The sequence below is a fragment of the Zalophus californianus genome, chromosome 16, assembly GCF_009762305.2.
Source record: "Zalophus californianus isolate mZalCal1 chromosome 16, mZalCal1.pri.v2, whole genome shotgun sequence".
Taxonomy (NCBI): domain Eukaryota; kingdom Metazoa; phylum Chordata; class Mammalia; order Carnivora; family Otariidae; genus Zalophus; species Zalophus californianus.
In genome coordinates this window covers 55,824,908-55,851,088 of record NC_045610.1, presented here as the reverse complement: position 1 = coordinate 55,851,088, position 26,181 = coordinate 55,824,908, and the positions used below count along the sequence as shown (strand labels likewise).

Sequence of the window (26,181 nt, the reverse complement as noted above, 5' to 3'; positions counted from 1 at the left end):
TGCTCCCTGGCGGCATCCCAAAGTAACCAGCAGCCATGTGCTCAACAGCAGCTTTGCTTCTCCAAATATATTGCTGCACCTCCTTTGCTGAAAAATAAGAACCCTATGTTTGGGGGAATAAATGTGCATTTTTCTGTGAGCCAGGCCCTCGCTGACAGCAGATGGATGGTGGCCCAGGCCAGCTGAGTTAGCCAGGCTCGGAGCAAGCCGACTGCGAACTAAGGCAGGGGTGGGCACCAGCCAAGGAAAGTGAAATACCGAGATATTTAGAGGCTTTCATTCAGGTTAGTCAGCACCTTGTGCTTCTTGATTCGGGTGGAGGGCCAAGCAGAGGGATGTATGTGCTTTGTGAAGTGTAGACTAAGAATCAGTAACCGACCCCAAAATACCTAATAATCATTCAAGTTATATATATAGGTTCAAATTATGTATAATGGTATAATGACGCAAATACCTTAAAATATATTTCTTACTCATATAACACACCAAGGCAGGTATTCTTTTTTTTTAAGATTTTATTTATTTATTTGAGAGAGAGACAGAGAGAGAGCGTGCGAGTGGGGGGGGAGGGGCAGAGGGAGAGGGAGAAGCAGACTCCCCGCTGCGCAGGGAGCCCAACGCAGGACTCGATCCCAGGACTCCAAATCATGACGTGAGCAGAAGGCAGACACTTAATCGACTGGGGCACCCAGATGCCCCTCAAGGCAGGTACTCTAGATAGGCCAGTGACTTTCCTCCATGTAGTGATCCAGGAACCCAGGCTCTTTCCATCTGGGTGCTCTGCATTCCCCAGGGGCTCACTGGCATCTACATCCAGCGGACAGAGGAGGAAGGGAAGTATGGCAGAGGCACACCTGATTCTTGTGGCCTTGGCTCAGAAGTGACACACAGCTCTTCCGCTCACATCCTATTGGTGGTAATGACTCATGTGACCACACCTAGTTGCAAGAGCAGCTGGGAAATGTAGTTTCTGCCCTTTAATGACAACTACAAGGGGAGCAGGGATTTCAGTGGCCTCTAACCGTCTCTGCCAGGGGATGAAATCAATGCAGTTAGGTCATGCGACTGAGAGAGAGCAATTCATTCTGGAACTTATTTAAGGAACCATCTAGAAGGATAGCCTGGGTCTTAAATTAGGGAATCCTGCTTCAATAACATGCTAGAAGAGATTTTGCTTTTGCCAAGGACTAGAAGATCCAACAGCATCAGAATGGGGTGGAAATACAGGAGAGAGTTAGCAGAGAAGCAAACTTCTAAGAAACCTGGATGCTTAGGCCTAAGAAGTTGTGCTATTCCCCTGCAATTGTTCTATCTATAAATAGTTTGTGTCCAAACTTCCTAGTCCACCGATTGGAATTAGGGCCTCTGGCAGAGGCTACATGGACAAAGATTTGGATGCCTGTGTGTGGAGGAGGGGCACAGCCAGAGTGCAGGATGAGGCTGAACCCCAGCATTTGGGGTGAAATCAGAATGCTGCCCTTGCCTTCTCACCTGGGGTCAGCGTATACAACTTGGAGCCGTCACTGTGCCGGCCGCTGTATTGGCTCTCTATTGCTTAGTAACAAATCACCACAAACTTAGAGGCTTAACAACACCCATTTATTAGCTCATAGTTTTGTAGGTCAGAAGTCTGGGGTGGGCTCGACTGGGTCTCAAAGCCAAAATCAAGGTATTGGCCAAGTTGAGCTCTCACTGGAGGCTCTGGGGAATAATCTGCTCCCAGGGTCATTTAGACTGTGAGCAGAACCAGTTTCCTGGGGTTGCAGGACTCAGGTCCCCATTGTCTTGCTGGCTCTTGGCTGGGGGGGGGGTGTCTTTCTCAGTTCCTAGAGGTGGTTCTGAAATCCCTTCCATGCAGAGCCCCCATCTTCAAAACCAGTGATGGTGCATCGAATCCCTCCCATGCTTGGAATCCTGACTTTTCCTTTGCCACAGGAGACTTTGCTTTTAAAGGGTTCATGTGATGAAGTCAGGCCCACCCAGATAGCTGTCCTATTTGAAGGTCAACTGATTAGTAACCTTAATTCCACTGCAAATCCCTTTTTGCCACATAATGTGATATAACCATGGGAGCAAAACCCAGGGAAGGAGGTCATGGGGACAGCTTAGAATTCTGCCTTCCACAGGACCTGAGGCTTTGCATCTGGGACCTGGAGTGGTATCCTTTGGAGCTTAAGAGACTTTGTCTTCTGGTCAAAAAGCTGTCCCACCTGGTTCCACCCAGCCATGGCAGGTTGACCGACAGCCTTGGCCACGGCCCTTAACCTATACAAGGGAGGTCTAAGAACAGAGGACTGTCCACCCCCCCCCCCCCGCAACGCCCCTGCCAGTTCCTTTTCCTCAAAGCCTCATGGAGACTGGGCCCTCCTAAGGAGAAGCTCAATGCTACACAGAGCACTCTGCACTGAGAGAAATAAAGGTAGGCCCTGTTATCAGGGAGCTCGCAGCTAATGGCCCTGACTTGCCTCCCCCACACCCCTGCCCCCCGCACTCAGGTCTCATGCCCTGAAGAGAGCCCCGCAGTTCTCCAGCCTCCCACCCTCTTGCCTCAACCCTCACTCACGCCCCCTCAGGGAAGGGCAGGCCTGGGCACAGTGACTTCAGGACTTGGCAGCTCCCTGGCATTCCCTGGCCCACTTCCTGGCCACCCAGATGGTGTCTGGCCTGGAGAAGCTCCCGGTTTGTCCCCCACAGATGGCCTGCCACTGGGGAGGGCAGGGGGGGATTGGAATGGGGAGGCCCTGCCCCCCTGGGCCTCTTGCTGCTGCCTCCCAGCCTGGCGCCGCCACCTCACCTCCTTGTCCTGCCTCTGGCCTGTCGGTTGGCTCCCAGCTTCCCTGAGGCTCTGCCCTTAACATGTTCCCAGCACTTTCTGTGACACATGTCTAGGTCCTTTTGATGCCTTTTCCTTGTAGCAAAGGCCTGCTCCTTTCCAGCTATTCAGGAATGTAGGGGTCTGCAGCAAAAACCACTAAAAATATTTTCTTAGCTGGAGGCCTGTCTCCTGGGGCCATGGGGAAGAAAGACCCTTTGTGCGGCCCCCTTTCCTTCTCACCTAGGAGCTGGTGTCTTGGCCCCACCTGACTGGACCCTGGTCTCCCCTCTTGTTGGCAAGTGCTGGGGCCTGGAGGACTTGACGAAAGCCCCTCTTTTTGGTAGTCCAGTCCAATGGCTTAACCCAAATCTCCGTGTAAGGCCAGCTGCCAGGCCTTGCAGCCTTTCCTTTCTCCTGGAGCCCCATGGAAGGCAGCAGGAAGCACGGCGGGGTTCTCTGCAGGCAACCAGGGGTGTGGGTGGTAGAGGGCCCTGGGAGTCCTCCCGATTCCATGGGGCCGGGATCAACTGCACAGCCCGCTGGACAGGATTAGCTCCCCAGGATGCTCACTGGTGTGCCCGGATGTGATGTTTGCCCTATGCGGAACTTCAAAGCTGAAAGTATCCGATTGGCCAGATGGTTATCGTTCACGCACCCTGCGCGCATTCACAGAAGCATGGATTGTGACGCCTTTGTGTCCCATACTGGGTAGCTGCTGGGAATTCCACAGTCAACTGGAGCAGGCCGACTGCTTGGCCGGGGCCCCTGGGTGGTGGTGGGGTGGGGAGAGGAAGGGGTGAGAGGCTAGGAGCCAAGACCAGAGGGCTGGCCGATGGAGTCCGGAGGTCATCCTGGGGCACTGGGAAGCCACTGGAGGGCTTTGTGCAGTGACAGGGTCAGGACTGTCCCCAGAAAGAAGGCTCTGGCTACAAGGGAGGAGACTCGAACCTGAGCCTGGAAGAGGGAGGTCAGGGGACCCTCTGGAGAGGGGACAGGCAGGTGGACCAGGCCCCTCTTCCCCATGAGCACCAACACTCCACAATGGAGTCTGTCAGAATGATGCCCGGTCTGCTCTGGCGCCTGGCAGCTGTGCCGAAGGAGACTTTTGTCTTCAAGCCCCGTTTGTCTTCAAGCCCCGTCTCTCTTCACATTTTCTCCTCTTGTCTCCTCTGGTCCCCTGTGGCTTCTGCATGGGATGTTTCTCCCTTTTCTCCCAGACTCCTTCCCCTTTGCATCTTCAAACCTCTGCTTGTTTTCTCTCTCTCCTCCTGCCCAGCCCACACGACGCCTGCCTCTTTCCTTAGCTTTTCAGGGACCAAGCCCTCTGTTGGACACCCTTCAGAAAGAAAGAAAGGAGAGAGAAGGCAAAGGCTGGATGCAGAGCCCCTGAAATGTCTGCAGACTGTGTGGAGGGCCTCTGCCCGCTGCCTCCTCCCGCAGCGAGTGAGCCAGAGTTGGGGTGTCAGGGCCGTGGTGGGGGGCAGCGAGGGGTCAGTCCCCGCCCCTGGCCCGGGCTCAGCCTCCCGATGCACAGCCCGTGTGAAGTTGGCAGGTCTATTGACTGCATGGTCTCCAGGCTCTGGGACTGAGAAGTCTCTGTCAGGTTGTGACCACACCCCTCGTGTGTGTGTGTGTGTGTGTGTGTGTGTGTGTGTGTGTGTGTGTGTGCGCGCGCGCGCGCACAGATCTCAAAAGGCAGAACCAAGCACTTGGAAAAATCAACAACCACACCTGTTGCTCACCCAAAATCTCTTTCCTTCATAGGTGTGGCCCATCTACTCGAGGCGAGAGAGGACCTGAGGCTGGAGTAGGGGAGGGGGCCCACAGACACAGTGGCCACATTCAGAAGTGATTTCTTCTGCTTCTTTCCAAGGGACCAAGGAGCCACTTCGACCCACCCCACCAGCATAACCCAGGGGAGTCAGCCTTAATCCTGGTCTCTCTTGGGCTCAGAAGAATCCAGATCACAATAGGTAGGGTTAGATTACTTGGGCCAGCAACTCACTTTGCGGATATAGAAACTGGGGCTTGCAGAGGACCGGGGCTCTGGGGCCAGTACAGGATACACACCAGTCTCCTGACCTCCCAGGATGTCTGACCACCACCCTCCAGGTCACCTGACCTCTCAGACCACTGCCCTTCCCCTGCCATGTGGTTTTCCCTATATGGAAAATCCCTTTCACTGTACTACTTAAAATAATTGTGGGGCGTCCCAATGAGGTGGGGGTCAGTGGCATGGGTGGTGAAAGAATCCCCCAGGGCAGAACAAAAGAGAAGTTTATTGAATACGCAGCAAGGGCACAGAGGGCAAGACAGCAAAAGAGAGACTGTCTGCCACGAGGCGGTGGTGAGGGGCTATAGTTACAGGGTGGAGTGAGGGAGTATGGGCGCAGATGGAATTTTCCCTTTTTTGGTAACTTAGGAACTGTGCCTGGTTGTAAGTAGCCCATGGGTCAGTTAGGGCCTATGGCTTTAATGAGCCTGTTTGCATCAGCTCGGTGGTCACCGTGGGCCCTTTTGTCCTGTTCAACTTTCCAGGGCTCAAGCCTGTTGCCTAAAAGTGGCCTCTACAATAATCAAGGAGTAACTCTTGAGGACAGGGATGGAGATCATGGGGTCACCTTAGAATTCTGCCATCCAGAGGGCCTGAGGTTCCTGTCCCCCTACCTGGCCTCACTCCCAGGCCAGCTTCTGGGAGGAAATAGCCTCCTCCACCATTGGCTGCTCCTGCCAATCAGTGAGATGGACCAGAATCCCCAATACTTTGATTATTAACAGCGGAATGGGTGGTGGGGAGGACAGACCCGCCGGCAGACTGCTCTTGCATCCTGGAGGCCAGTTCCCTTCCGGCCCAACTGGCAGGAACCCACAGGTCTCAGACTGCGGTTTCAACTTTCAGCTCCGGAGTGCACGATGCTCGCAAGATATCAGAGGGGAGAGAGCCTGGAACTCAGCAGTTCTAAGTGCAGGTGCCTCATCAGCCAGGACACCCCCAATCTCAGTTTTTGCATTTCTAGCTGATCTCCTCACAGACATCATAAAAATGAGTATTCACTCATTTAATAAATATTTATGGAGAGCGTGTGCAAGGTATCAGGGTTGGAGCCGGAGACAAGGTGGCAGGAAGCTTGCCTGCAGAAGACAGGAAGGAAAAGGTTGTGCACAAAACCTCTTGTCCAAGTTCCGGAACTTACTGGCTCTGCAAACCGAGCTGTCATCTAACCTTTCCAATTTCTGGTGTACTTGCCTGAAAAACTGGGCTGATACATACAGGTTGTTGGTGACAGACTGAATCTACAGATGGACAATGGCCAGACCATCTATAAAAATAGAACTGTGACCCACAATCCTGCAGCAACCAGCTCAGGAATCCAATCATGGTTTGTAGGAAGCAGCCCAGGAAGCTGGCCTGCTCGCTGTGAGTCAGACATGCAGGGCATCAGACCACTATCTCTAGCAACTGGTCCCCCAGTAGCCAAACAATAACCCTGTAACAATCGGCCCCAAGTGGCCCGGACATGATTAATGAGTGACAGCTTCCCTAATTCTTGTCCCTGCTTAGGACCAACCAGAGAAAAACCAAATCTGCACCCAACCACTCAATCATGTAGGATGCCCCTTGCCTAGTTAGCCACCCCCCTGCAGCTGGCTGGCCCTGGTCCCTAGGCTCCTGTCAGGGCGCAACTGAGCTCTTCCATTTGTTCCGCTATAAGCTTTCCTACTCCCCGTCCCCCTGAGTCCCTGTCAAACACGGGTGATGGGGCTGACTCCTCGTAGCAAGCTCCGAAGCACTAGCCTTTGCTGGTTCTCCTGTGGGCGGCTCTCATTTATTCCTATACTGGAGTCAAAGAAGTTAGGGGACATGGGAGTTGGTTAAGAGCCCAGGACTTCTAGAAATGTAAGGTGGAAAGATTGCAGGTAGGAAGGCTCCCGGCGAGGACCAGAGGTAGGTGTGCCGAGAAGGGAAGCAGCTCGAGCCTCTTGACCTCACGGTCTGAACTTGCTCCAGGCTGCTGTTCTGAGCACCGATGGGGGTGGTATTTGGGGCAGCCTCCTCCCAAGCCCGTTCGCACGTGCAGCCACGTAAGCACCATAAGGACAGTCCCCAGTGTCCTTGGCACTAGAAGTGCCATCGGTGGCAAAATGAGCAAGTAGGAGATGCGGGGAATGAGGCACGGCTACCAAGGCCCCCCGGGGCAGGTGGCTTCCTGGGCCCATCCCCAACTAGCCCCTTGCCTTCAGACTCCCTCTGGGTACATGTCCAGCAGCTGGAGGAACATTTCTGAATGCCTGGACCTGGGCTAAGTTCCCACAGGCACAGCATGGTCAGTAGGTCAGTTCAGGTAGTGGTGGAAACAGCTCTCTCCCCAGCAGAGCTCCAGGGGCCATGGTGGGGAGAGCATTTCCTCCTTCTGTCCCCAGGTCTCCTCCAAAGTCAGCAGACCCTGCAGGAGCATCTGGGCCCCTCCATCCTGGCCTCACCCTCTCTCGCCTGGACTAGCCACCGGTCTCGAGGGTCTCCAGTTTCCCACCTTGATCCATTCTCCATAGTGCCGCCAGTGGGATCTTTCTAGAACACAATCCTAAGAACCTTCAGAAGCTCAGCCTGCCACACAGAGAGGTCTTTCACACTGGGACCAGCCCATCTTTCCAACTTCACACCTACTTTACAAACTATTCACTGTTTTCACCTGACTCCAAGAGTTTGAATAAAGGGGCATGTGCTCGCGTGTACTTGGGCATGAGACTTCCCCTTGCACACCCCTTCTGGATCTGGGCTCTCTGGCCAACTCCAGCATCTCCTCAAGCCTTGCACAATGGTTAGATGTACAGAGCCCAGAGATAAATAGGCCTGGATCCGAGCCCTGCCTCTCCCCACCCAGTTGTGTGTTCTTTGGGCAAATTACTTAACCTCTTTGACTCTCAGTATGTCCATCTGTAAAATGGACATAGTAATTCCTGCCTGGTGGTGTTAGTGTAAGGATTCTATGAGATGGTGCATACAAAACACTCAGCCCGGTGCCTGGGACGTGGGAAAGGCTGAGAAAATGCTACCTTTTCTACAAGGTGCCACATCTGGGGCTGAGGAGCTTGCCCGTGGACGTGACCACAGGCCCCACCCAGTCCAACCTCCACACCCTGAGGTTGGAAATGACTTTCCCAAGGTCATGCAGTGCATTGGTGTCAGAGAAGGGTCAGCTGTCTTCATTGTTTGTAGAGAGGGCACTCTGGGGAAGGGGTTTGGCTCGTTGCCTCCCTGAGAGTTTGTGACACAGAAAATTCTAGAAGGGTCCTACCCCCTGGTCAGGAGAACCAAAACAGACTAAAACCAGTAACAACTGGCATGTCTTGGTGGCAGGCAATCCCTGGATCTTTTCGGGCAGGGCCTGCTGCTCACTCGGGCAAAGTGAGAGCCCATCCTCCGCTGGCAGGGGAGGCCCCACTGGGAGGGAACCCTTAGAACCACTCTTCTGCCCCAGCCCCGCCATGTTTGCGCGTCCCAGAGTGACAGTGCACCACCCAGCAAGGCGCTCACCAGCCATCTTGCCTCTGGCCACCCCCAGCCAGCCGGGGCGGGGTGGGGGTGAGGTGGGGGTGGGAGTGGGGAGGGGCACCCAAACCAGGATATACCCTGGGGCAGATACTCAGTTCCCACTTCTCCAGGCCCCGGGGCCATTTCAGCAGGTGGTCGAAGGAGCTCTCCCAGCAGCCCTGACCCTTCACCCCTCACCGGGAAGCCCTCTGATCCCTGACCTGTTCTCCAGCAATCCTCCCACGTCCCTGGGAGACTGGGTCAGCCGGGTCCTTCTCCCACAGAAAGAGAGCAACACCCTCCCCTCCTCCCCGCCTGGGCCTGGGCGCCCCGTGAGACCACAGCCTTCCTTCCAAGCCGACGCGCACATCCCTGGCCCCGTCGTCCAGTGGACCCTCTCGTCCCACCCCCATGGCACCCACCCCCCTCCCCCCACTGCGCTGCCCTCCCCCCAGCCTCCGAGGGGTGCTGTGGCGAATCAGGGGCTGCCGTGCCAGGGCATCTTGGCATTCCTAGCTCTAGGTCGGCCTGCTAAATATACATCTAGGCAAGTCCGGGAAGGAAACACCACAGACCAGTTAACTCTTTCACCTCCAGCAGCCACCAGAGGGCAGCCAAGGGGGGGGGTTGCCCAAGGAGCCTCTGCCCAGTCTGAGCTGGAGGGCAGGTGGAGCAGCCCCTCACAGCAGGCCAGAGGGATGGGGTCTTGGGGTCCGGCCTCTGGGGCGGTGGGGCGGGGGGAACCTGTGGGTAGGAGACCAGCTGTGCCCTCATGCCCCTGGCCCCCAGCAACACTCCTGCCCAGTAGGGGCTCCCTTGCTCAAATCTCATGGTGGCCTGGGCCTAAGTCAGGCTCTAACCCACTCAGCTCTCCTTTTACAGAGAAGGTGAGGGAGTGCCAGTCAGGCGGCCTACCTTCTTCCAGGCAGGAGGTGGGGGGCTCCCCCCTTTCCTGGCTACTTGGACAGAGGTGTGGAGGCCTGGGAGGAGCCTCCAACAGGAGAAGGTGGGAGTCTCATGGCTGGCTGGCCCTGGATCAGCCTCCACCTTCCCTTCTTCCCTAAACGGTGGGGGAGCGCCCCAGCATGGCAGCCCCAGCCTAGGCCCGCTACCCATGCTCCCAGAGGCCCCCCAGGCCATCCTAGCGAGGAATGGGGGGGCTGCAGGCTGGTGAGGTCAGTAGGGCTGGCAGGGGTGGGGCGGGCAAAAGACTCTCCCTCTTGCTTTGTGACCAGAAGGAGGAACTCAGCGGGCTCCAGGGAAGGTTCCCGGCAGGGATGGAACCACCCTGGGTCCCACCTCTGCTTATGACTCACTGCGGGGTTTGGCAGTCTCCCTCCTTCCACACCTCCCCGGCCCCTTTCCCTCCATCCTTGTCATGTGGGGCCGCTGCCAAGGCTCAAACTCCCTTGGATGCCCAAGTGGCTGTCATGGCCAGGACCCTCTGGCCAGGGGTTGGGGCCAGTGGAGCTGGACTAGGGTGGGGTGAGCGGGGACCCCAGAGGCACTGATCGTGGAGCAAGCTCCCCACCGTGGGGAAGGCAGTTCCCCCGACTGGGAGGCCAGTGGGGGAGGGGCCGGCTGGACCCTGCCATGGGTGGAGGGAGGAGGCCAATGAAAGGGCCCTTTACACAGTGCCACGCACAGGAAACCATTCCAACCACCAGAATGATCTGGGAAAACTGCAGTGACTGGTGGGCCCTCTGGGCTCGCCAGCCCCAACGTGGCAGCTGGCCTGGCTTCGGGGTGGAGGAGAATGACAGGGAGAACGGCTGATCCCTCCCACCCAGCCACTCCCCAGGCTGCCCGGGGGGCCCCAGGGCAGGCACACTTTCTTTGCACTATCTTGGCTCTTTCTACAAATCTGGCTTAAAGCCCTGCCGGTCGGTTTCTGTGCTGCCAGTCCCGCAGCGCCCCCTGCTGTCTGAGCCCATAGCGACAGGCAAAAGGAGGGGGTGGGCCCCAAGACCCTCTGGGGAGCTCAAGCTTCACGGTTGACAAAGGAAGTGGGCGTGGGGAAGGCCAAGAGCCCCAGGACTCCCGTGTCAAAGACGGTCCCGTTGTCCCTGCCATCACATCTATCATCCGGCTGACCAAAGGACTCAATGTTTAAATCAGTAAGTCATGCTCAGGGTGGGTGGGGGATGTACCCCTCCCCAGCGTGGCTGCTGAAAACAGCAGGTCCTCCTAGAAGCCTTTCTCCTTGTCCCCATCTTGCCCGCTCCCACTCCCCACCCTAGCAGGACAGGGACGGCCATGGGCCCCTTTCACCCAACCCGTGTGTCCCTTTTTGTGGACAAAAAGAAAAAGGGGAAAGAGCGGTGGAGCCCCTCAAGGGGAAAGCTGGACCGAGCTAAAAGTAAACCAGCAGAGGCGGCACCAGGGCCGGGTGGGGGGTGGGAGGCGGTGAGCATGCTCTGGAAGCCCCGAGTGCTGACCCCCACGTGGGAGAACGCAGGACGTGGCTGCAGCGAGCAGGGAAGCGCGGGCAATGCTGGAAAGCCCGGCAAGCCTCTGAGCCCTGACTGGAGACGCTCTGGGGACGGTGGACTTGACAGAGGGGACCCGGGAAGCCTGACCAACAGCACATTTGCTCTCCTGCCTGAGCACAAGGGAAAAGGGGGGCCAGCATCCCAATCAGGAGTCGGAACATAAGGAAAACTTTTCTGAACTAAAAAATATGCTCAGTGTGGAACTGAGACCATCGGTAGTGGACTCTGCAGATGGGTTGGCCAAGGAGAGAAGGGTGAGCCACGCCACCACAGTCTTGTCCTCCTTCCCGAAGCCGTTGAGAGTTAATAATAAAAATGCATGAAGGCAGCTGCAGGAGCAGTTTTAATAATACTTTGCATGTCAGTGATCTGCTTATCAAAGCGATGAGCTCTTCATTTTGTTAAAGGTTACAAAGACTTTTAAAATGAACTGTTGCTCCATGGAACACTACATCAGAAACTAATGATGTAATAATGTATGGTGATTAACATAACATAATAATAAAAAAATATGAACTGTTGCTCAATCCCTCTTATTGGGAAACTATGATCGTGGTTTCCAAATCTAGTAAGTCCAGCACCAAAAAGCTGTGACACAAAGCATCCCCGAAGCTGCCCTTCCTCCAATCTGCTGCCCCTGAGAGCACCTAAGAGGCACTCGGAGGAGCAGGATCCAGAGCAGGACCTGGCAGACTCGCTCCTCACCAGCAGAAGGCTATGTGCTCAGCATGTCACCTCTCTGGGCTCCCACGTCCCCGGTCTGTAAAATGGTGACTATACTCAGGACACAGGGTTGTTTGGAAAAACTGATGTCGCCCCAGCCTGTGGGTCCGCGTGAGGTCACACTCATATTAACACCCTGGTTCTGGTGGCTCCACACCCCTACCTGTGCAAAGCCCTACCTGCCTCCACAGAGCCCCCCCACCTGTTTCTGGAAGTTCCTCGTTTTGCCAGTGCTCAGGAACTGGTGAGTGAATGGGTCTTCTCGAGGACAGCCCACTGGCCAGGTACCGCCTTCCACAACAATGCTCTTTTCTGATACTGGAGGGCTCTCAGAGGTTTCTTAGAGTGGGAAGAAGGTCGCTCCTCCATGGTGTTCCATTTGGTTCTGCATCAGAAAGGCAACTTTCTTCCCAGTGCCTCCCTCTGTAGGGCACACTTGGCCCCTCCAGTGGGCTGGGAAGCACTGTCCCAACCTATAGGGCCTGCTCTTCCCCGGAATACCTGCCCTTGCATGCACTCCTCCTTAAGCAAGGAAGGAAGCCCTGGCGCATCCACTCCTGCCCACGGGGGCATCCGTGTGCACGTGGGGGGACGCTCTACGCCTCCAGCGCACTCAGGGTCAGCCTGGACCCTGCACCACCAGCAGTGGTGGTGCCTGGGGGTCCCCCTTCCTCTCTCTGAACTTGGGACCACATGTGTCCCAGAATTCAGAACTTCTCAGAACAGAGAAGGGTCACGTGTGGCCTGTCCCGTGCACTCGATCTCGGTTCCAGCAGCCACACCCGCAGAGAGTCGGCAGGGAACCACTGTGTCCACACTCCCTTGTCCTGCCTCAGGTCAGGTCAGGTTTTGCCACTAAATGTGACCGTGGCAAACCTGGGACAAATGTTTTGGTTTTCAGAGCTCTTTAGAATTATGGATAAAGTTTAGAATTACGGATAAAGGATGGAGGGCCTGCCTTTTCCCCTTTTGGGTATGGCTGAAAGTCCCCTCCTGGACACCCTGGTTCTGGGGAGAAGAGGAAAGCCGAGCATTTATTTTGCACTGACGGTGTGCCCCGTGCATTTCTGGCTCTTTCTGGTAGGCCATCCCACTCAGGGGTTGGGTGCTGGGGGGCCCCGGCCTGGACCTCCCATTCAGGGGGTAAGGTCAGCTCAGCCTGACTGACTGGGAAGCAGAAAGCAGTGGCTAATGTGTTTACCCAAAGCCCAGAGCAGGTGGGAGGTCCATCTGCTAATCTCTCCCAGCTGCCTCTCTGGGCTGGCACCCTGACGTAGAGAGGGGCCCAGGAGAGGCTGGGAGGGGCCGGGCAGAGCCGTGGGGACCTGATCTGCTGGGCCTTTCTCCCCGTGGTGGAGAAAGAGGCCCTCCCCCAAGTGGAGTGGGCTGAGTCCTCCTTTCCCATCCCCCCACTCTGGGGCTGAGAGGCACTAGCTGTCTCCTCAGCAGCAACAATGAAAACCCTAGGGCTATTCTGGGTCCCTGAACCTGTTCTGGCCTCAGGGCAGGGAGTTAACTGGAATGGAAGCAGGATGCTTGAGACTCAAGGGGTGGTGTCTCCCCAGGGCTGGGACACCTAATCTGCTTTAAGATCACCCCTTTTCCCAAGAAGCCCCCCTCCCCTTACTCGTGGCTTCCCCCAGCCTTGAATATAGCTGGGATCCTACCAATGGCTTCCTTTCATCCTGGACTTGCCACTGGAAGCCAGAGAAGTGATGACTCAGGGAGTGAGAGGTAGGCTCTGGGGGAGTGGGGGCAGGGTGGTGGCTGGAGTTCATTACTATCCCTCGGTCCATCCATCCACCCATCCATCCAGCCATTCATCCATCCACCCATCCATCTTGCCTTTCGTTCATTCATCCAACCCACGTTAAGCCAGCCTTCATAATGTGCCAGGTGAAATGTCCCCCACAGAGGAATGCCCGGAGCAGCTGACTTTATTAGCCTGTGCCTGGCAGGGCCCTCTCCTTGGGCCAGGAGGTGGGAACTGCTGGTGGAGCTAATGTGAGAGTTGGATAAATTAGACGACCCCGCACCTGGGGAGCCGCCCCCACAGGAAGGAGCCTTCCCCGCCCCACCCTCAGATGGTGAAGTAGGGTGTTGATAAAGTTTTGTGGGCATACCACAAAGGCAGCTGTAAATTTGGCCCCGAGCCGCCCCCAAGCACCCTGGCTGGGCCCTGCCTCTACCGTTCTGCCCCTTTGGGAAGTCCTGGAGGCTTTAGTGCAGGGTCCACCACCGGGCCCTCTGGCCGTGACCCCAGCGTGCAGGGCAGGTGGGCATCGTGGACGACCTCTCGGATGGTGGCCCGGAAAGTCTTGCTGACAAAGCAGTAGAGGCCAAAGTTGACTGCCGTGTTGAGCATGGCGGCCATGTTGGCCACGTCCAAGGCCAGGTGGACCCTCCAGTCGCGGTGGACAGGGGCCACGTACAGGTGGTAGAGCATGACAAAGATCCGGGGCGCCCAAAGGAGGGCGAAGAGGGTGGTGACCCCCAGGAGGATGGCTATACTCTTGCCCACCCGGGGCCGCAGACCACTCTGGCTCTTCCTCCGCAGCCGGCAGACGATGGCCGAGTTGGTGACCAGGAAGACGCCACAGGGGATAAAATAGACCGTGAGGCAGTGAGCCCACTTGAGGACTTCGTCCAGCATGCTGGGGGGGTCCGCGTCCCTCCACACGTCCAGCCACCAGTAGAAGGGGATGCCCGTCAGCAGGGCGGCACCGAGGACGGTGGCGATGGCCCGGCGGGTCCGGCCTGGGGACGAGGCGGCCCGGTGACGCAGCGGGTGGCACAGGGCGCTGTAGCGGTCCACCGTGAGCAGGACAGCAATCCAGACTGAGGCATGGTTGGCGGCAAACTCCAGGATGTTAGCCGAGCGCACCACAGCCTGGGGCACCTGCCGGGCCAGCACGGCCCCCTGGAGGAGGAAACCCACGAACACGATGACCACCTGGGTGACGATATCCGAGGCCGTGAGAGCCAGAAGGTAATAGTAGGAGGGCTTCCTGGTCCTGGTGGCCAGCCGGGTCAAGGCCACTGTGGTCAGGAGGTTGACTGAGGGCGACAGAGGTCACAGAGGGCAGAGGCATTAGAAGGGCTGCTTAGACTCCGTTTCCAAGGTGTTATCTTCGTCCCTCTCCTCTCCCTGGCTTCTCTTTTCCTCTTTCCAGACCCTTCTGAAAGCTCACTTTATCAGGGAGACTGACCAGGTCAGCCCTGCCCTGTCCATCCATCCACCACAGGCCATTGAATTCACCCGGGGGCAAGGCCCTACACACGGGCAGGGGTGGGTAATTCCCCGAGGCTGAGACCATCTGTCCTTTCCTGCCTCCACTCCCCGACCTGTCCCCTAGCTCTGCAGCTCTCGGAAGCAGTGGACCGTAGGGGAAGATTTCAACCGAGCTGAAGGCAGTCCTACATGAACTTAGCCTAGCACAGTGCCCACTGCCAGGGGGGTGGAGGGGGCTGTCCCTTTTGGTGAAACCTTGGCTTTAGCCATGAGCACCCCAAATCCTGGCCCCTCCCTTTTACTTGCCACAGTGCTTTGCTCCCCAATGACCCAGATCACCCTATAAAGTCAAAGAGTGTCCTGGAGTCTAAGATTCTGGGTCTCAGGGGTCAGCACAGAGGATGGGCATCCATCGAAGGAGGACCCCCATTTCCGCCCACCCCCAACTCCCAGGCCCCAGCTTCCCACTCACCAGGCAGCCCCAGGCCCAGCAGGATGCTGTAGTAGATGACAGGGATGACACCAGCCACACACGGGGACCGCTCTGGGATTTCTGGCCAATGGCCTTCCAACTCCTGGCTTGGCCCACTGCCATTGGCTGTGGGCAGCAGGGTCGCTCGTGGCGGGCCAGCTGGGGAGGACGGAAGGGTCGGGTTAGGGCTTTAGGTCTCTCTCCAGCCTGCCCCTGCCCCCGAGATCATTATTCCTTCCTATTCTCTGCACATCCCCTGGTCGGGCCCAGCAAATGGCAATCCCTATCGCCAGGTCCACCCCACCCCACCCCTGACTCCCCCATTAAAGGGAAGAAGTCCTCTGAGGCATTTCTTGCTGCCATGGACACTATTTCTCCATTGCATTGCTCGAGGTGCATCTTCTGCCTGGAAGGCAGGGCCCTGAAACAGGCTGGATGGCATAGTCGGGGGCGGGGGGGGGGGGCGCGCCCATTCGAGCATGCAGATTCCTGGGCCTCGCTGCAAGCAGTCTGAGCCGGGGTCCGGAGTGGGGCTTGGGCAGCTGTGTTTTTAGCGAGCAGCCTGGATGATTCTCACCCCCCGGTGCTTCACAGCAGCCCCTCGGCTCTACTCAACAGCCGCCCCATCTCTAAGGGGTGACACTACTAGGTTTCCTGCTCTTCTTCCCTAAAGAGCAGCCCTCTTTCTAAGGTTAGCCGTACTGGAGCTGGGATGGCCCTGGTTTTCAGATGGAGAAACTGAGTCCAGAGAAGTAAGGTGACCACATACTCTGGTCCTTGCTCCTCTCAGCCCGCACTTCATTTTTTTTTTTTAAAGATTTTATTTATTTATTTGACAGAGAGAGACACAGCGAGAGAGGGAACACAAGTGGGGAGCGGGGACGGGAGAGGGAGAAGCAGGCTCAGGGAGCGGACCCTGGGACCATGACCTGAGCTGAAGGCAGACACTTAGCGACTGAGCCACCCAGGCGCCCCTCAGCCCACACTTTAGATCTTTAGGTTTCACGGTCCAGTTTTTGATTTCCTGCTGAAGCCCCACCCCCCAGTCATCCCTGCCCTCCCCCCCCCCCACGTCGCCCCCCTCCCCCACCCCAGCTAAGCCTAGTTTCCCCGCCCACCTCTCACTGGTGATCAGCTTCAAGCTTCTAGATCCCTCGCCTGTCCCTCACCTGCCTGCCACTGTCCTCTCCCCTCCCACCTCGTCTGGATACTTTACCTGCCTCCCGCCCCTCAAGCGTCATGCTCCTGGGTCCCGAGTCCTAGGTCACCTCGTGGCTTTCCTGGGAGTCCCCGCAGCTCCCCCCCAGCATCGCCAGCTCTCCAAGGGGCGGTTTGCCCCTACACTTCTTCCCGCAGCACTGAGACTGAGCCGGTCAGTGCAGAGAGGTGGGGTGGTGGGAGGAGGGAGGAGGAGGAAGGAAAGGGTGGGGCCGAGGCTCAGGGGAATGAGTCTCCACAGTGGATGCTGCCTGGAGCAAACCAGGATCCCCCGAGCCTGCACAGGCAGGGGTCAGGCTGAGAGGGAGGCCTGGAGGAGGGGCCTGGACTGGGGCTCTGGAGAGGCTGCGTTGTGCTCCAGGGCACTCTGGGGACTGGCCTGGGCTCAGCCAGGGCATCTACGTCCTGAGAGTGAGGACTTCCGGACAAGGCAGAAGGATCCCATCTGTGGCCTCAGACAGGAGGGCATAAGGGGCGTAGGGGGGAACCAGTGCGGGGCAGGGATGAGGCCGCCATGGGTAGGGTTCACATCTAGAGGGAGACCGCATGGGCCAGGTTTGAAGGGGGGGGGGGGTGGCGGCGGCAGGCAGTGGGACGAGGAGGAGGCTCCCCGGGGGGCTGTGGGTGTGGAAGGCAGGCAGCTGTGCGCAGTGGTGGCAGTGACCCCTGGCACAAGCCTGATCAGGCCACCAGCAGCTCTGGGAATCCAAGACCCCGTGGCCCCACGAACTGTTGTTTCCCTAGCCTTGGTGAAATGGACCATCCCCCCAGGAGTATTAGTCACTGGCAGATAAACAGCAGCAGGTGCAGTGGGCACTCTGGAGAGACTGGACTCTGTGCCCACCCCCTTGGGGACGTGACCAGTGCGGCCCACAGTGGGCACCAGGGACCAACATGTCGTCTGACTCCGGAGGAGAGCCGAGGTCCAGCCTGGAATCACTTCCCATGCCCATCTCTGGGCACGTAGCAGAGCTGGCTCCTGGGCTCCCTAAGATAGATCCCACATCCGGGGCTGGGGCTACCTGGACCCTCAGCCCCACTCCCACCTTCACACCCACCTGGGCTATCACAGAAGACTTGCTGCCCCCTGGTGGCCATATTCTGACCATGCAGGCCTCCAGAGAGTCCACGGGCTTTGGCCAGGTCCTCTGGGTGGTACAGCAGGACCAGAAAAGGCACGACCCACTCGGATCCCCAGGCCGTATTCCAGGACCCCAGCCCCAGAGAATGCAAGAAGCACAGATAATTCCCCAGGCCACCACCTCCCTGCACCATGAGGCTATGGGGACGAGGAGCTGCTTACAGTCAAGTTGAAAAGACCAAGCAGGTGTGACGGGCTCCGGCAACATTTCCTGAGCTCTTACTCTTGTTCCTACACTTGTCACCCTCAAGGCAGCCCCACAAGCTAACTCTGGTCACCTCCATTTCACACAAGAGGGGACGGAAGCTCAGAGAAGTTCAGCAACCAGGCTAGGGCCACAGAGCCACCACCCTGTGGCATGGGAATTTGAACCCCAGAGCCGTTCACTTGTCACCCCCTCACACAACCTTCCCCCGAAGAACAGGTGCACAGGCAGGAAAAGGCCACTGTGAGCTCAGGCTTTAGGGAGGAAGGGGATGTGGGTCAGACAGAACACTCAGATAGGGAGGGGCATTGCAGTGGGGGGTGGATATCACGGTAGCGGGGGCTGGGGCAGGAGAGTGGATCTGCCTCTATGACGGCGCAGCCTGGCTTCCCGGAAGCTTCCAGTAGCCTGTGACTTCCTTCAGGGAAAGATTCCTTCTTGTTTATTATTAGTGTGCCCCCCCCTGAGTACACTGGTCTGGAACCTAAACTCAGGATCCCCTATTCCCCCATCTAAGTGTCTGAAGGCACCCTAGCTCAGGAAGGGAGATGTTATAGATCTAAGGGAGTCCACACTCTAGGTAGGGCTGGGTCTGGGGACCCACCGCTCTGGGGTGGGTATTACCCCCATCCAGCGTCTCATCCCCCATTCTGCAGATAAGAAAACCATCCTGCCCCAAGCTTGCAAGAATTTTCAGTGGCTTTTACAGCACTAGAGATTCCTTGCCCAACGGGGATCATATCTGTCTGAAATAGCTTCCCATGTAGGGACCCAGTGTAGGGTCATGGGAAGAAAGTCAAGCAAAAAAGTGGCATTTGAATCCTGGCTGCCGTGAGAGCTCAGACAAGTCACTTAGGCGATAAACACTCTTTGTCTCAGGCAGGAAGTAGCACTCCTCTCTGGGAATTGTTCTAGCTTGTGAGCTCATCAGACTTGCTCTCAAGGAATGATGGAGCTTCCAGATCCACAGGGCAAAATAAAATGGAGTGTGTCAGATCCTCTATCTCAATGGCTGTGCAGGGCAAATGCTCTCCTTTCTCTCTCCTGCTCCAAGACTCTGGCACACGACACTCATGCACGTATGTGCATGCACACGCGCGCACACACACACACACACACGCATGCAGGCACGCACTCCCAACAACTCTCAGACTAAGAAACTGAGAAAAGAGAATGCCTATTTCTGGAAAGTCAGCTTCTAAATCGTTAGAGGAGGTTCAGGGACAACGAAGTTAGCAATTGTAGGAGGTGGGGCCTCTCAGAGATGGGGGGCCAGAGGTGACCCTTCCGAGTCTTCTTGGTCATCTGGGGCCTCTCGATCCCTGCACACTCGGAATGGCATCCATCTTACTCCGGAGGGTAAATCTTAGCTTGTGCGTACATGACAATCACCCAGCGTGCTTAGAAAATACTGGTGTCCTGGCTTCTGCGTAGAGCACGGGAGATTCCAACACAGATGGACTCTACCTTCTAGAAAAGCAGATGCAGCCCCAAGGAGGCTGGAGTTAAGAAAAGAGCTTACGGAAAGCCGGGTTTCTGAGTAAGTGGGTTCTCTTACCAACGTCTCTTCATCATCAGATAACGGTCCTCCTGAAAAGCATTGCACATGGAACCGGGTGCTCTCGGAGGCGTGGGACCCCATCACACTGAAGCTCTGTCTTGCTGGTCTGGGCCGGGGAGGTGGTACAGTCCATGGGAAGGGCAGGCAGGCAGCCAAGGGATGGTGGATCTGGATGAGGGGAGCCAGGCGTGAAGGTCAGGGCACCCGGGAGGGGTTTCCGCTGCGCTGGATTGCTCCATCTCTGCCAACCCGGACGAGGCAGGTGCCAGACCCAATTCTTGCTCTCTCTGCAGCTCTGGAGAGGGGGTGGAGCTGTTGGTGTGTCTGTGCCAGCCCGGAGCAGCAGAAATCAATGCATGGAGCTCGTGCCTGGGACCCAGAGAGCAAGGGAGGGCAGGCTCCATCCCCAGTCAAGGACCCAGCCTCGGGGGAAACAGAGCTGGATCTCTCAGTCCGTCGTTCATCGAGCTTAAAGCAGAGTCTGTCCCAGGAAGACCTGGGCCAGGCCCCACTTGCTCCGCAAAAAGGTGAGGCCTCAACAGAACACATGGACCTACCCACTCCCCTTGGGCTCTAGACCCCACCCTCCTCTCTCTATTCCTTTGGATTTAGAAAAGCCCTCCTCTGCACTGACCCAACTGAGACTGTGACCTAGCTCTCTGCCTCAATTTCTCCTACCGTTGGGGCGGGATGCTGGGTCTGCTGTGTGATTCCTTGGAACTCTGGGAAGGGAAACACTACATTTGGAAGTTAGAAGCTGGTAAAAGGGGGCACCTGGGTGGCTCAGTCTTTAGGCGTCTGCCTTTGGCTCAGGTCATGATCCCAGGGTCCTGGGATCGAGCCCCGCATCAAGCTCCCTGCTCCGCAGGAAGCCTGCTTCTCCCTCTCCCACTCCCCCTGCTTGTGTTCCCTCTCTCGCTGTGTCTCTCTCTGTCAAATAAATAAATAAAATCCTTAAAAAAAAAAAAGCAAGCTAGTAAAAGAAGCCTTCCAAGAGGTAAGTCTAGAGACCTGAGGCACTCAGGAAGGTGAGTTAAAGGAAGTGACAGGGCAGACAGGTGACCACCTCAGCATCTCCAGTCCCCGAGCCCGGATTTGTGCTGGTTGGGAAGGAGGGGGTGGGCTGTCTGCTGAGGGCCAACCTCTTGCAAGGGGGCCAGCCCTGCTCTGGGCAGAGGGCCTCCCACGCAGAGGGGCACGACGCAGTGTGTAACTGCTCCGGGCCCAGCCCTGCCATCTTGGTTCACATTGATCCTGGGGGATGATGGTCACAGTCCCCAGGGGACCTCCCTAAAGGCCCATCACCCTCCCCAGAGCAGGCCAGGAACATGTTCGACAAGGAAGAGGAAATGATACCAGTTGTCCAGTGGGCCCCTATTCGAGACCCTTGCCCGGCTCTCTGAAGAGCTAGCCCACCCCAAAATGGAAGAAGGGGAGGGATGGGGGCCTGAGCCGCTCCTCCTCTCCCCTCTTCCAGACCCTTCCTTTGTAGCCCGCTCACCATGGCACTTTAGCCAAGATGCTGCCAAGAGCGCTCTGTGCCAGGACGGACACTGGGCCGGGGGCTGGGGATGGGGACTGGGGACCCTCCGGGCCAGCAGCTGCCAGAGGTCCTGGAGCCCCTGGCCTGCCCTGTGGAGAGCCTAAAATCTCCCAGGAGAGAAACGACTAGCTCTGCTGGGTGGTGGAAGACGTGGGGGAGGGTGCCGGATCTGTCCCCCTCGGGGGCCTGCAGGCAGCACAATAGCCCCAGGCTGCCGCTCTCTGGCTTAAGTGGTTGCCTGGGCAACAGCTGGGGCCAGTTTCCACCAATCCTCAGCAGAGGCTGGGTGGGGGGAGGGAAGCTGGCCGGGAAGGGGGGGTGCCATCCCCTTGTGCTGAATCGTATATAAGGAGGAGGGATGTGAGCACAGTGGTCTGGGCTTCACTGTCCCTCCGGGGAGCTCAGGGGCGGGGCACAAAGATGCTTCGCTTGGGCTCTGCCAAGCCTGGGTCCTGGGCCAGCTTCTGGGCCATCCTGACCTTGGTGGGGCTGGCCTCTCGAGCAGGTGAGCGGGCAGTGGGTGGGGTGGGGGTGGAGGGCAGGGAAGAGAGGCAGGACCTTTCGGCCCTAGCCGCACGAGGCCGGGAGGGGGCGGTGTCCAGCTCCACGGAGGAGGGCCGCCTGCCTGGGGGAATAAGGGCTGGGGAGGCAGGCGGGGCTCTTACAGACAAGAAGACCTTTCTACCGTCCATTGTGCATTGTCCCAGACAGGTGGGCCCAGGCACCCTGGCAGCCGGGTGGAATGCTGTCAAGTGACAGCTTCGGGAGGGGAGGGCTGGGAAATTAACTGCCCACCCACCTCTCACCCTCCCCTTCTCCCTCAGTCTCCCTGTCTCTTATATACACAGATGCTCTGCTCTCATGTGAGCCTTCTCTCTGGGAGTCCACATGGGCCTGTGCGTTCGTGTGCGCGTGTGCGTGTGCGTGTGCGTGTGTCGGGGCAGGTGCTCATGGTTTGCTGTCAGACACCCACCTTGTCTCCCTCCGAGGCTCCTCACACTGTTCTCTGTTTGGGGAAGCTGTTGGCAGCCTTTTCGGTCCCTGAGTTTTCTGTAACAGAGTGCGTGTCCCCATCTGACCCTCACAGCATTCCCTGGAAACACAAGAGAAGGGCCCAGGGTGGCCAGCCTGGCAGGCTCGACACACAGGTGCCCTGAGAGTCCCCTTCCAACACCAGCTCGCCCTCTGTGTTTTCCCTGGTCCCCCACCAGCCACCTGCTGCCAGTGGACTTAAGTCTCAGAGGTCAGGACCCAGGAGGGCAGCTGGGCCAGGAGACAGCTTCTCCTGCCCGCAGCCCTCCTCTCACGCTGGGCCTCACCCCTCCCAGTCAGGGCTCTGGCCCTCCCTGACCCTCTCGCTGCTCCCATCGCTGCCAGCCCAACCTTTTTAAGGGCCTGTGCAGGGCTGGCGCCCGTCCTCTGGCTGGCTCCTTCTCGTCACTTCCTCAGGAAGCCATCCCTGATTTCTGTCCCTCCAGTAGCGCTACCCTCTCACTTCCCTTATTCATCGCAGTCGCAAACTAGAGTGCTTATTTGTGCACTTAACGCCCATCAAAGGAGCTGGTTGGTGCTTGTCTCAGGAGGTGAGAGGGGTGGGGTGCCTCAACCCTTGCCTGGCTCTCTGGCGTCATGGACACCGGTTCTGGGGCATTCTGTCCCACACTGGTTCATGATCTCTCCTCGCCAGGAATCTAGGCCCCTTGCAAGAGCATCCTCTCGGGGGGGCTGCTCAGGGTCAGGCTGACAAGCTTCCCCACCCGGGAAGTGCTTGTGCATGCACGCACGCGCGCACACACACACACAAGCATGCATCTGCGTGCTCCACGGGCACACACAGGAATGCACGCGGCCTCTGCCCCCACCCAAGCGCACGCGTCTCCAGCTGGTCCCTCTGCACCCCTGGCTGGCACCTTCCCTGGGCCCGGGGGGCCTTCTCAGTCGTGCCGCGTTCCCTCCTGCCGCAGCTCAGAGAGCCGATGTGGGCAGCGAGGCCACGGGCACCCCCATCAACCACTCCCAGACGCTGCTCCAGCGCTTGCAGGAGCTGCTAAGGCAGGGCAACGCCAGCGACGTGGTTCTGCGGGTGCAGGCGGTGGGTACCGACGAGGTCCGCGTCTTCCACACGCACCGCCTGCTGCTCGGCCTGCACAGTGAGCTGTTCCGGGAGCTGCTGAGGAACCAGAGCGAGGTGGCGCTTCAGGAGCCCCGGGACTGTGCTGCCGTCTTCGACAAGTTCATCAGGTGGGCAAGGATTAGGGGGCGCCTCCCTCCCTTTCCCAGGCCCTGGCTCCTCGGCTCACCGGCTCCCAGAAGCGCTGGCGCCTCAGAGGACATTGTGTCCATCCCCTCCCGCAGGTCATCAGGATGACCGTGCCACCGCCTTATATTCATCCCTTCTCCCACTGCCCTGTCGCGTGACTCCCTGCCCTTGCCTGCAAGCTCTGTTTCCAGGCCTGGTCTTGAGGGCTTTGCAAAACTTGCAGATTCCCGAACCCCTCTCTGGATCGTCCGCTTCGGGTCTGGGGTTGGGCCCAGCAGTGATTTTTTATTTTATTATTATTTTTTTTATTTTAAAGCCTCCCTGTGGCTTTAGTGTCTGGCCAGGTTTCTGAGCCGCCGGGCCGGGGGCGGCGCGGGGGCGGGGGGGTGGTAAGGCAGCTCTCTCTCCTGTCCCCTGCTCCCAGCCCACCGGCTGGAGCACCATTCACACTATCGTCGGAGAGAGGAACCCGGTTTTCACAGTTTGTTTGTTTATTAAAGATTTTTATATATTTATTTGAAAGAGAGAGCAGAGCCAGAGGGAGGGGCAGAGAGAGAAGCAGGCTCCCTGGGAGCCGGACATGGGCTCCATCCCCGGACCCTGGGATCGTGACCTGAGCTGAAAGCAGACGCTTAACTGACTGAGCCACCCAGGCGCCCCTGTTTCAACGGCGTAGACAAGATGGCTGCAGAATACCAGGCAGTAGGAAGAGCGTTAACACAGAAGGGCACGGGGTCTTCTCCCCAGGCGTCAGATCTATCAAAGCAGCCTTCCCACAACCCCACCCGGGACCTCTGCTGACATCTGATTGGCTAGAATTTAGTCACATGGCCATGCCCACTATAAGGGAGGCCGAGACCCATCTTTATTCCCAGAAGCAAATAGTGGGGCTAAAATGCCGGGGAAAGGGGAGACCTGGGTGTTGGTGCAGCTATGGGCAGCTCCTGCCACACTCCCATGGAGCGTGTGCCTGTAGGAGCCTGGCAGGAAGGGTGAGCCGAGGGATGGGAGCAGATGGGGACAGGGAGTGAGTGAGCAAGACCCACAATAGAAAAGATCCAGTGAGAAAGATGAGTTGGCAAGAAGGGGAGGAGGGTGGAGGGAATTAACCTGTTTCGATGGCCTGCTTCCTAGCAAGTCCAGTTCTCTCTCCCCCAGCTGTCACAGTGACCCTGATACCCCGTTTCCCCGATGATTGGCATAAGGTTCAGTGAAGTTAAATGACTTGCCCACACTTGCAAGTACGGTATGGATCTGAGCCCAGGGTTATAAAGCCCACAATGGCAGGAGCCTCGTTTGTCTTATAGCCTAAACCTCCGTGCCTAGTAGATGCTCAGTAACTACATGCTGTTTCCCCGTCCCCACAAGAAACGGTCCTTGAGACTAAGACAGGAAGCCTCGGGGCCCACTGCGCCGCTTGCACCCCTGACCACAATGCTCTCCCACCCAAGGCCGGGTGCCCCTTGGGGTGTGTGCGTGTGGGGGGGTGGGGGCAGAGCTGGCCCCGCCCTGCCCCTGCCCCATCTCTGCGCGCCCCTCCCGCAGGTACCTCTACTGCGGGGAGCTGACCGTGCTGCTGGCCCAGGCCATCCCCCTGCACAGGCTGGCCACCAAGTACGGCGTGGCCTCCCTGCAGCGCGGCGTGGCCGACTACATGCGCACGCACCTGGCGGGCGGCGCGGGCCCGGCGGTGGGCTGGTACCACTACGCGGTGAGCACCGGGGACGAAGCCCTGCGCCAGAGCTGCTTACAGTTCCTGGCCTGGAACCTGTCGGCCGTGGCAGCGAGCGCAGAGTGGGGCGCTGTGAGCCCCGAGCTGCTAGCGCAGCTCCTGCCGCGCTCGGACCTGGTGCTGCAGGACGAGCTGGAGCTGTTCCACGCGCTCGAGGCGTGGCTGGGCCGCACCCGGCCACCCCCCGCCGTGGCCGAGCGCGCGCTGCGAGCCATCCGCTACCCCATGATCCCGCCCGCGCAGCTCTTCCAGCTTCAGGCGCGCTCGGCGGCCCTCGCGCGCCACGGCGAGGCGGTGGCCGACCTGCTGCTGCAGGCCTACCAGTTCCACGCCGCCTCGCCGCTGCACTTCGCCAAGTTCTTCGACGTCAACGGCAGCGCCTTCCTGCCCCGCAACTACCTCGCGCCCGCCTGGGGCGCCCCGTGGGTCATCAACAACCCGGCCCGGGACGACCGCAGCACCAGCTTCCAGACGCAGCTGGGCCCGAGCGGCCACGACGCGGGCCGCCGGGTCACGTGGAACGTGCTCTTCTCGCCGCGCTGGCTGCCTGTCAGCCTGCGGCCCGTCTACGCGGACACCGCGGGCACCGCGCTGCCCGCCGCGCGCCCAGAGGACGGCCGGCCGCGCCTGGTGGTCACGCCGGCCACCAGCGGCGGCGACGCCGCGGGCGTGAGCTTCCAGAAGACCGTGCTGGTGGGGGCGCGCCAGCACGGCCGCCTGCTGGTCCGCCACGCCTACAGCTTCCACCAGAGCAGCGAGGAGGCGGGCGACTTCCTGGCGCACGCCGACCTGCAGCGGCGCAACTCCGAGTACCTGGTGGAGAACGCCCTGCACCTCCACCTCATCGTCAAGCCGGTCTACCACACCCTCATCCGGACCCCCAAGTAGCCAAGCGGGGCCGGGGCAGGGACGCCTCAGGAGTGGGAAACAGACGCCTGCCATGGGTGGGTGGCCCCCCCGGGGTCTGAGGGGGGGGTGTGTGTGGCGATTGGAGGTGCCTACACTGGCCCCCTGGGTGGCCAGGTGCCGGTGGCCTCGGAGCTGGGGTGGAGGCCAGGTGAGGGGTGGTAGAGCAGGTGCCTGGTTTCCGGAGCTGATTTCGCCGCTGCCTTGCAGGCCGCGCTCTTGGTTGAATAAACTGATGCTCAGAGAGCCGAGGGGATGCTTGAACCACCCAGCTCCCAGGTAGAAACAGCCCCAGGAGGGTCCCACAGGTGTGGCGGTCCCTTATCTTTCCTTAGCTTTTCCCGAGGA

At 58.4% G+C, this 26,181-nt stretch overlaps 2 protein-coding genes across 2 annotated transcripts; one reads left to right on the top strand and one right to left on the bottom strand.

Moving 5' to 3' along the window:
• Positions 1-12,924: 12,924 nt before the first annotated feature.
• GPR142 (G protein-coupled receptor 142) lies at positions 12,925-16,621 on the bottom strand. Its single transcript, XM_027568426.2, has 3 exons — positions 16,484-16,621; positions 15,268-15,426; positions 12,925-14,620 (listed from the first exon to the last, which is right to left on the bottom strand). The coding sequence occupies exons 1-3, from the start codon at positions 16,506-16,508 to the stop codon at positions 13,749-13,751; spliced, it is 1,056 nt and encodes a 351-aa protein (XP_027424227.1). The 5' UTR covers positions 16,509-16,621; the 3' UTR covers positions 12,925-13,748.
• Positions 16,622-21,233: 4,612 nt separating this feature from the next.
• BTBD17 (BTB domain containing 17) lies at positions 21,234-26,160 on the top strand. The gene is made up of 3 exons (XM_027568425.1): positions 21,234-21,440; positions 22,900-23,176; positions 24,741-26,160. The coding sequence occupies exons 1-3, from the start codon at positions 21,356-21,358 to the stop codon at positions 25,813-25,815; spliced, it is 1,437 nt and encodes a 478-aa protein (XP_027424226.1). The 5' UTR covers positions 21,234-21,355; the 3' UTR covers positions 25,816-26,160.
• The last annotated feature ends 21 nt before the right edge of the window (positions 26,161-26,181 follow it).

Excerpts from the sequence above, each read along its gene's own strand:
- BTBD17 (XM_027568425.1), top strand. The coding sequence starts at position 21,356 with ATGCTTCGCTTGGGCTCTGCCAAGCCTGGGTCCTGGGCCAGCTTCTGG. Across the intron at positions 21,441-22,899 it reads GGGGCTGGCCTCTCGAGCAG|CTCAGAGAGCCGATGTGGGC; the intron begins GTGAGCGGGCAG and ends CTCCTGCCGCAG. Across the intron at positions 23,177-24,740 it reads GTCTTCGACAAGTTCATCAG|GTACCTCTACTGCGGGGAGC; the intron begins GTGGGCAAGGAT and ends CCCCTCCCGCAG.
- GPR142 (XM_027568426.2), bottom strand. The coding sequence starts at position 16,508 with ATGACGCTTGAGGGGCGGGAGGCAG. Across the intron at positions 15,427-16,483 it reads GCTTGAGGGGCGGGAGGCAG|CTGGCCCGCCACGAGCGACC; the intron begins GTAAAGTATCCA and ends CGTCCTCCCCAG. Across the intron at positions 14,621-15,267 it reads GCTGGGCCTGGGGCTGCCTG|TCAACCTCCTGACCACAGTG; the intron begins GTGAGTGGGAAG and ends TGTCGCCCTCAG.